At 66.1% G+C, this 9,242-nt stretch overlaps 2 protein-coding genes across 2 annotated transcripts in view; one reads left to right on the top strand and one right to left on the bottom strand.

Moving 5' to 3' along the window:
- EMIHUDRAFT_456050 (hypothetical protein) overlaps positions 1 to 619 on the top strand; it is a 3,114-nt gene extending 2,495 nt beyond the window's left edge. The window contains exon 2 of the mRNA XM_005784942.1: positions 192 to 619. Within this exon, the coding sequence (XP_005784999.1) occupies positions 192 to 432 (241 nt within the window). The 3' untranslated portion in view covers positions 433 to 619. The remainder of the gene's footprint in view (positions 1 to 191) is intronic.
- A 3,438-nt stretch (positions 620 to 4,057) lies between these two features.
- On the bottom strand, positions 4,058 to 5,812 carry EMIHUDRAFT_441875 (hypothetical protein). The gene is made up of 5 exons (XM_005784941.1): positions 5,492 to 5,812; positions 5,169 to 5,470; positions 4,876 to 4,947; positions 4,637 to 4,801; positions 4,058 to 4,519 (listed from the first exon to the last, which is right to left on the bottom strand). The coding sequence occupies exons 4-5, from the start codon at positions 4,642 to 4,644 to the stop codon at positions 4,195 to 4,197; spliced, it is 333 nt and encodes a 110-aa protein (XP_005784998.1). The 5' UTR covers positions 4,645 to 4,801; positions 4,876 to 4,947; positions 5,169 to 5,470; positions 5,492 to 5,812; the 3' UTR covers positions 4,058 to 4,194.
- Between the last annotated feature and the right edge of the window lie 3,430 nt (positions 5,813 to 9,242).

The following is a 9,242-nucleotide window of genomic DNA, read 5'->3' as shown; positions in this document are numbered from 1 at the left end:
TTATGGCAGCCCCCGTGAAGACAGCGGCTCAGTCACACTCTCTGAGAGAGCCGTGCTGACACCCCGCCTTCTACCTCCCTGTCTGAGGCCGCTCGCACCTCGCAAGGCCTCGCAACTCTACCACCTCGCCCTCCCTCACCCCCTCTCTACCACCTCGCCCTCCCTCACCCCCTCTCTCCCGCCTTGCGCAGGTACATCAACGACGCCTGCGAGGTGACGCAGGAGTACCCGCACAACCCCAACGGCTCCCCCGAGGGCATCGCCGCCCTCTGCTCGCCCGACGGGCGCCACCTCGCCATGATGCCGCACCCCGAGCGCTGCTTCGTCAAGTGGCAATGTCCGTGGGCGCCGCCAGAGTGGGAGGCGAACGCGTCGGCGCCGTGGCTCCGCCTCTTCCAGAACGCCGCCGCCTTCTGCGCATCCACACAGTAGTGAGAGCGCGCGCCGACTCCCGCGAGTAGCGGCGGCGCGGCGGCGCCCCCGGGCGGAGGGCTCCGACGGCGCCCGCGAGCGCGTGCGCGGCGGCCGCCGGCGGATTACCGTCGCAAAGCTAGGCCTGTCCCGACAAATGGACAATGCTCCCTTTGTGGGACCATGTCAACTAGCACAGGCGCCTGAATTTTCTGTATACAAATCAGAGAGACCATGGCAGAGAGAACACAACCCCCTCTCCCTTTTCTGTTTTCTCCCAGTACAAGCTAAAAGTACGTACCTTTACGTACAAATCCCGTCAAAATTTAAGATGTTTGCGAATCACGCACGAGGGCGGCTTGAGAGAGGCACAGAGCAAAGTGCTGGGGCGGCCGGGGGAGCGGGGGGACCACGGACCACGGCGTCCACGCGCAGCCACAGGGGCAACACGCAGCCACAGACTTGGAGGCGGAGGGCTCGGAGGCGGCGGCGAGGGCGGCGGCGGCGAGGGTGGTGGTGGTGATGGCGGCGGAGGGCTGGGCGGCGGCGGCGAGGGAGGAGGCGGACTTGGCGGTGGCGGCGACGGAGGGGGTGGTGAGGGCGGCGGAGGAGAAGGCGGAGGCGGGCTTCGTCCTCGTTCTATCTGCGTTCTCTCTCCTGCTGTTTCATCCTCTGACGCATCGCTCTCCTCGGCCTCGTTCTGAACGCCGCTGCCGTCTGCCGATCGATCCCTTGCTCTCGCTGCTTCTCTCGCCTCTCTGCAAAAGGTGGCTCAGTGGGAAAATCGTTGTCTCATGAGCCTAACATGCGTGACTCCGCCCTCCTCGCGGCATATTTTGGCCCCTCGAGTTTATCGAGCTCTCTCCCACCTACGAGTCCGCCCTCTCGGACTGGAAGGAGGTGTGCGAGAAGCGCACCGCCCGCGACAAAAACAAGTACTACACCGTCCGCGGCGGCTACCTGACTGAGTTCTACCCCAAGAGCGTCCCGCTCCCCGAGCCCGAGTCCCTTCCAGCTACCGACGCGATTCTCAATGGCACTTGCAAATCCACGTACCCGCGGCCGCGGGCGCTCGCTGCCATCAAGAATCACAAGGACTGGTTCGCGCACCAGGAGCTCGTCAAGGCGCGGGATGTACACGTCAAGAACGACCCGTCCCTCGGAGACAGCGCCGTCAACAACCGCGAAGCCGCGCGCCTCGTCTCCGCCTCAACGCCTTTCGCCGGCAAGGCCTTCGATGTCCGTGTCGACGGTACGTACGCGACCGCCCTCTCCTCCGACACCCTCCAGGACGAGCTCCAGCGGAAGCTCGGCCTTTGGCTCTCCGCGGCGCTTCCAAATGAGATCAAGCTCTGGACGCCCCTCCTCAAGACCTCCTCGACGGGCGTTGGCAACGCCTCGAGTGGCGGCACGCCCGCCTCCGTCGGCCACTCCTACGCCTTCGGCAACACCGAGGAGAAGGCCCGCCGCCTGAACATGGGCTGCAAGGCGCGCGGGCAGCCCAGCCAACCCTTCTCCCACAAGACCGGCCACGGCTACGTCAAGGCGCATCGCGGTTTCTACCACGACGCGATCTTTGTCAAGCGCAACAACTTCAACCTGCTGCTCCACGAGACGTTCGGCGGCGGCTTCTCGCCCACCGCCGTTCTCAAGCTGCGCCGCCTCGCGCGCAAAGTCGCGCGCGGCAGCGTTGACCGCACGGCCTACTCGCCCAAGTACTCGCTCTCTTTTATGTCCCACCATGCAGAGCGCATCTCTCTCTCTGTTGTGCGAGGCGTGAACCGCGCCATTCGCTCTCACCTGGCAACCCTGCCTGCACGTCTCGCGCGCGCGTGAACAGGGCTCCAGGCCCCAAATTACGTGTGAGATTTAGAGTTGTTTGGTAGCTGAGTATTTTGGAGAAGTTTTTGAGAGTGGTAGACCCAATTTTGATGTCAAACATAGAACTTTCAATACCGTACTGCATCTAAATTTATTCCTTGACCTGGCTCACAGTCATATCTTAAGTGAGAGAGAGAGAATTCTTGATACGAAACCACGACGACACACACCAGTCGACTCGCATCGGTTGCCTCCATGAACGGCGGAGCTATTCTCGCGCCCACACCACACCTGGCTCCAACGTGGACACGCCCATAGCTGGGGACACTACTAGGTCACGCATGGCATCACAGGAGTTTTATCTCTGGGCCCCGAAAGGCATCTCTAGCAGTGTCGTTACACATGCCCCCTCCCCTCCTGGGCGCATGCGCCTCACGTCTCGCCAGAGCATAAGCCCTTGGCGTGTGGCGAGACGAGTTTTTCGCCATCGCAGCGAGCAGCAAGCCGCCCGCCGCAAACAGCCGGAGGCCTCGCCGCGGCACTGGCTGCGCCGCGGTCCCGCACCCGTCGACGCAGCTCCCCCCGCGGAAGACCGCGCGTAGCGACGTCTTGACGATCGAGATGAGCGCGCTCGAGGCTCGCCCACCTACTGCCCCTGAGAGTTGGTTATGAGTGGGCTCGGCTCCCCCCCTTGGGATCGAAGCTTCCACGACCTCACACCCAACACCACAGGTGGGATCAGAGAGAGACTCCGCACCGGACACCGCCCGGGCACAGACTCCCTACCCATCGGATCGCACAGGGCCCCCTCGGAGCAGCCCACACACAATCACGCATCGGCAGATTGAGTGCCTGAGTCAGGCAGACAGCACAGACAAGAGGAGAGAGAGGAGAGAGAGAGAGAGAGAGAGGAGAGAGGAGAGGGTGAGGGTGTGAACACACGTGAGGAGTGGGGGAGGGTGTCTGTGGTGGGCTGTAGTCGTACTACGTGGTTAGAACCACGCGCCCCTCAGGAGCTTAAGGTAGAGCTGAGCGTCCAAGACGCCTCGGTGCCTCCCACCGGCGTGAAGACCATCCGGATCTACCGAGCTCGTCCTCCGGACGGACCCGTCCCCGCGATGGCCCACGGTCCGCCGTCGCCTGGTTGAACCCCCTGCCTCCCGGTTGACCCCCCGGTCCCCGTACTCGACCATGAAAGAAACTCAAAGTCCACCACAGCCACCAGCCTCCACCTCCACCGTCGAGCCGCGATCGCTGCCGCCCGCGACTCCGCCCGCCGCGTCAGATAGCCGCGACGCGCGCATCGAGTCGCGTCGGAGAGCCGCGCCGCACCAGCAGCAGCATCTGCACCACCAGCAGCAGCAGCACCACCACCACCACCACCCGAGAGAGAAGCGCACCTGCCCGACGCCGCCCGCCGCGTCAGACGCTCGCGACGCGCGCGTCGAGCCCAGTCGCACAGCCGCGCCGCGCCAGCAGCAGCATCGGCACCAGCACCAGCACCACCACCACCACCACCAGCAACAGAGACAGGCAGTGCAGGCGCAGAGGCGCTCGCAGAGCGGCGCTCAGCGCCGCGCACGCCACGCTGCGGACCGTCGGACGAGCGCACCGTACGTCGGCGGCGAGCCGCGTCGCCAGCCGTCTCGCGAGAGAGCGGCGCCGCCGCGTGCGCGCAGCAGCCGCCGCGGCAGAGGCGAGCCGCGGCGACGTCCGCACTAACGGATAACGGCCATTGGCGGTTTTTGATCTCTCTCTCTCTCTCTCTCTCATATCTTAAGTTACATCGAGAGATCAGAGCGTACCCTACCGAAAAACACCGAAACCAATCTGAGACGCGCCCAGGACACAGGACTCCCTGCTGTGCTGTGTCGGGCCGCTGCTCGGCGGCACGCGAGGCGCAGCGTGTGTGCTTCTCTCCACCTCCTCCTCCACCACCGCCCGTCGCCTCCCTCTCCCCCCTCACCGCCGCCGCCGCCGCCGCCGCCACCGTGCGGCCGCCGCGCCTTCCGCCCCCCCCCCCCCGATCTCGTTCCGACGCTCCACCGCAGTCGCTACTTTCCTGCTCGGCGGCACGCGGCACGCGAGGCCAGTCGGCTCCTCTTCGCCTCTATCACCTCGCTCCACCCGCCACCTCCACCTCCGCCGCCTCCGCCGCCTCCGCCTCCGCCGCCGCCCGCCCCGCCCTCTCGTCCGGTGTTCCAACCTCGCAGTCGCGCTCGTCGTCTCGCCTCGGTGCCTCGGTGCAAGCATGCGGTGAGAGAGCGTGATCCATATTTGGCGCCGGGTGTCACTCGACTGCGCCTGCCCGGCCCGGCCCCGCCCTTCGCTTCCGCTGCCAACCGCAGTTGCAAACAAGCCTCCGGGCGGCTCCTTCTTTCGGCAAGTGGCCCTGTGTGTGCTTCTCTCCATCACCGCCCGTCGCCTCCCTCTCCCCCCTCACCGCCGCCGCCGCCGCCGCCGCCACCGTGCGGCCGCCGCGCCCCCCGCCCCCCCCCGCTCTCGCTCCGACGCTCCACCGCAGTCGCTACCCGTCCTGCTGCTCGGCGCTGCCGCACACGAGGCGATGATATGGTCGCGCCGCACCAACCCCCCACACATAGCTCCACGACTAACTCCCCCCCCCTTCTGCCTGTAGGTTTGATATGGTGACGGACGAATGGTGACGGATCCACGATGACACCGACAGCCGCACAGCACCTTCACCAACGCACACTGCCATCCCGAAGACCGCCGCCACTCCTCCTGCCACCGCTCTCTCCTCCGCCGCCGCCGCGGCGCCCGTCCCTCGCTCCCGCGCTCCAACCGCAGTCGTCGCTGCTCTTCGTTCTGCTGCTCGGCGCGGCCGCACACGAGGCGATGATATGGTGACGGATGAATGGTGACGGGAGCCACGATGACACCGACAGCCGCACAGCACCTTCACCAACGCACACTGCCATCCCGAAGACCGCCGCCACTCCTCCTGCCACCGCTCTCTCCTCCGCCGCCGCCGCGGCGCCCGCCCCTCGCTCCCGCGCTCCAACCGCAGTCGTCGCTGCTCTTCGTTCTGCTGCTCGGCGCTGCCGCACACGAGGCGATGATATGGTATGGCGACAGACAGACAACCCACTGACGAGGCGATGATAAGGTATGGAGACAGACCGCACCCTATTCTTGAACTGTGATGCGCCCGGGTCTCTTCGCGCCGCGGGACCAGCTCGGACACGCTCCTCCACCGCACGCCTCTCGACCGCACACTGCTCAACTGCCTTCTGCAATGCGCCCGGGTCTCTTCGCGCCGCGGGACCAGCTCGGACACGCTCCCCCCTCCTCCACCGCTCCACGCCTCTCGACCGCACACTGCTCAACTGCCTTCTGCAATGCGCCCGGGTCTCTTCGCGCCCTGCGGGGACTTAGCTCGGCATGCTCACTTCTCGCAATCTGGCACACGGAGATTCGATGACCATGGCAAACTGGAACACACAGCGAATGGAGACAGCGGCTCAGAGCACGTGTAGACTGCCATGGCGAGGCGCTCTCTTTTGTCGACGATGCTCACTTTGCCCGTGCCCAACCCACTCCCCGGCCCAGCCACTCCCCGTGTAGACACAGTACAGAGGGGTGACGGGCACAACACACATGCCCGTCACCCCCAACCCTTCCCGCTGTCAGCAGCGCCTCACGAGGCGCCGGGCTGCAAGGTCACTCGAGATGACCCGGCGGGGTACATGTTAGTCTCTCGACGTCCTCCCACCCCCGTGCCTAGTTTTGGCTTGTGTGCGTGGTAAGTTCTTTTGTTGCCCTTGGAGCACTTGGGCCCTTGGAGCACTTGGAGGGCCGGTTGCCATTTCTTTTTCTCGCGATGTCTGCCCCGCCGCGCCGCCGCTCGCGCCACCTCGCCTCCGCCGCCACCGCCGCTCCCTCGCCGGCCACGCCGCCGCCCGCCCGCCTCCTCGACCTCCCCAGGGAGCTCGTCGAGCGCGCCCTCTCTCGCTGCGACAGCCCCATCGACATCGCTCGCGTCGCGGCCGTCTCGCTGCTCTTCCACGCCTCGCTCGCGGAGGCGGGCATCCGCTTGTGGGCGCAAGAGCGCGGCTTCGAGCTGCCGGCGCAGCCCGAGGACGAGAGCTGCGCCGTGCGGTGGCTGTGCTATTCGGCGCTGCTGCGCGAGGCCAACCCGCCGGCGAGGGCGGCGGCAAGCACGCTGCACAGCCTCTTCATCGACGGCGAGGGGCGGCTCTCGGCGTGCGGAAAGGCTGAGGACTGGACGCCGGGACTGCTCGGGCACGGCGAGGGCGTGACGCAGCTCAACACGCCGACCCGCCTCCCGTCGGGCACGCTGGGCGGCGAGCGCGCCATGAGCGTGTCGGCTGGAGAGTACCACAGCCTCGCCCTCGCCGCCGACGGCACTGTCTGGAGCTGGGGCTGTGGAGGCGGGGGCCGGTTGGGCCACGGCGACGGGCAGGACCAGCTGCTGCCCAAGAAGATCGAGGCGTTGGCTGGGCAGCGCGTCGTCGCTGTGTCGGCTGGAGTCGATCACAGCCTCGCTCTCACCGCCGACGGCGCTGTCTGCAGCTGGGGCGATGGAGGGGAGGGCAAGCTGGGCCACGGCGACCTGCAGCGCCAGCCGCTGCCCAAGAAGATCGAGGCCTTTGCTGGGCAGCGTGTCGTCGCGGTGTCTGCTGGACTGGAGTACAGCCTCGCCATCACCGCAGACGGCGCCGTCTGGAGCTGGGGCTTGGGAGGCTTTGGCAAGCTGGGCCACGGCGACGAGCAGAAGCAGCTGCTGCCCAAGAAGGTCGAGGCCTTGGCTGGCCAGCGCGTTCTCGCTGTGTCGGCTGGATCCCAGCACAGCCTCGCCATCACCGCCGACGGCACTGTCTGGAGCTGGGGCTGTGGAGGCTGGGGCGAGTTGGGCCACGGCGATTGGCAGAGCCAGCTGCTGCCCAAGAAGGTCGAGGCCTTGGCGGGGCAGCGCGTCGTCGCTGTGTCGGCTGGAGTCGATCACAGCCTCGCCATCAACGCAGACGGCGCCGTCTGGAGCTGGGGCGATGGATACTCTGGCAAGCTGGGCCACGGCGACGAGCAGAAGCAGCTGCTGCCGAAGAAGATCGAGGCCTTTGCTGGCCAGCGCGTTGTCGCTGTCTCGGCTGGAGTCGACCACAGCCTCGCCCTCACCGCCGACGGCGCCGTTTTCACGTGGGGCGAGGGCGACAACGCCTGCCTAGGCCACGGAGAGGACCTGTCGAACCAGCTGCTGCCAAAGAAGATCGAGGCGTGGGCGCCTGAGCAGGGAGAGCAGGGGTCGTGAGTCGGACGTCGTGAGAGTAAATAAAAAATAAAAGTGGGCACCTCTACTAGGATATCGGTAAAAAGATGCGTTCTAAAATTCTTTTCCTCGCGAGAAATCGATTGGGCACATGACGGTGTATAAAATCAGGGCCCTGATCTGAGGAGGGCATCTGAGGATTCACGCGGTCTCTGACTCTCTGTTCTCTCGTCTCGCCGCGCTCGCGGCTTGCGCTTTGCGCTCCCTATGGCGCTCCCCACTATGGCTCTAGCTCTACCACAGTCCCCACGCCGTCTATCGAAAAACACAAACGCAACTCGCCCAGGACCCTATCGCGGTCCGGAATCCGGCGTCAGCGCTCCTCCTCCCCAAATCTCCTCGTTCTCATCAATAGCCTCCGTGGCTGTGCGAGCCCAGGTCGTGCATGCGCGCCTCCCCGCCGCAGCTGTCGTGCGGACAGCACGACCTGCCCGCCGGCGCCGGCGCCGTGTAGTAGTGGTCTCGCTCGCTGTGGTCGTGCACCCCGTGCCGTGAGAAGGGGTCGATCACCACTGTCAGCCCCTCGGGCGCGAGCATGATCTGCCGCTTGAGCTGGTCGGCGAGCGCCATGCTGTCGACGCAGAACCAAAAGTTGCCTCCCGCGCAGAGCGTCCCAAAGGCAAACTCGAGGTAGTGCGCGGGGACCTCGCCGCCCCAGGGGACGTTGTAGATGAAGAGCTGCGCGCCCGCCACCAGCAGCGAGCTGAGCACCGCCGCCGCCACCAGCTTCCTCCCCGCCCGCTCCTCCGCGCCCTTCTCCGACAGCACCGCCGCCGCGAGCAGCAGCTCCGCGCCTGTGGACGTGTCCCGGACACGTCATGGACGGGTCATGGACGACCTCCCCCGCGTGCAGCGGACTCCGCGCCCGCCATCGTCAGCTCGTTGGCATACTCGATCTGGTGCGACGCCGTCTCGAAGCGCTCGAGGTTGACGAGCACGAGAAGGAAGGAGACGAGCGTGTTACCTGCGGGGTGGGGCGGGAGGGCGGTCGGAGAGAGCCACCACCGCACATCACGCGACGACAGCGCACAACGCAGTGGCATGAGTCTGAAGGAATCGAGGGCTGATGCTCTGCCAGCACCTCCGCCGCCTCTCGGGCATCTCATCGAGAGACAGCGCCAGCGGCGTGCGCCGGTGCCGGCGCGGCACTGCTGCACCAGCGTGCCACTCCCGCCCGCCAACACAACCGGGCCTCTCCCGTGTGGCGCGCGCGCCGACGTTGGCGAAGACGAGGAACTTGAGCAGCAGCGGCGAGCAAAAGTCACGCTCCGGCGAGCAGACCAGCGAGAAGGTGGTGACGAGCGCAAAGACGAACGTTGCGCCAAACTCCAGCCGGTGGAAGGTCTGATCCGTCGACACGACTTCGACACCACAAGTGAGGATCACGGTACACACGACCTGGACAGCCAGGTAGGCCACCTAACACGAGAACGGAGGCTGAGACCACGTGCCGGCCAGATGTGGTTCCCAATAGGCGCCGGGCTCGCCGAAAAGAGGGCTAGGATAAAGTTGGCGGTGGAGATTGCTCTTAGCTCGCTCAGGCGCGCTAGGACCAGGACGTTCGTGTCTCGCCGTAGCGGACGGCAATGCTCGCAGTCCAGCAGAGGCTGCTTGTTGGACGCGCCCGGGGGGCTCATCCTTGACAGCAGCGGGTACGTGGATTGCAAATGCGTGCAGGGACGCAGCACGCTCAATAAAA

This window comes from Emiliania huxleyi (assembly GCF_000372725.1).
Source record: "Emiliania huxleyi CCMP1516 chromosome Unknown EMIHUscaffold_166, whole genome shotgun sequence".
NCBI classification, from domain to species: domain Eukaryota; phylum Haptophyta; order Isochrysidales; family Noelaerhabdaceae; genus Emiliania; species Emiliania huxleyi.
Note: the sequence above shows the minus strand (reverse complement) of the source record. Positions and strands in the feature narration are given on the sequence as shown.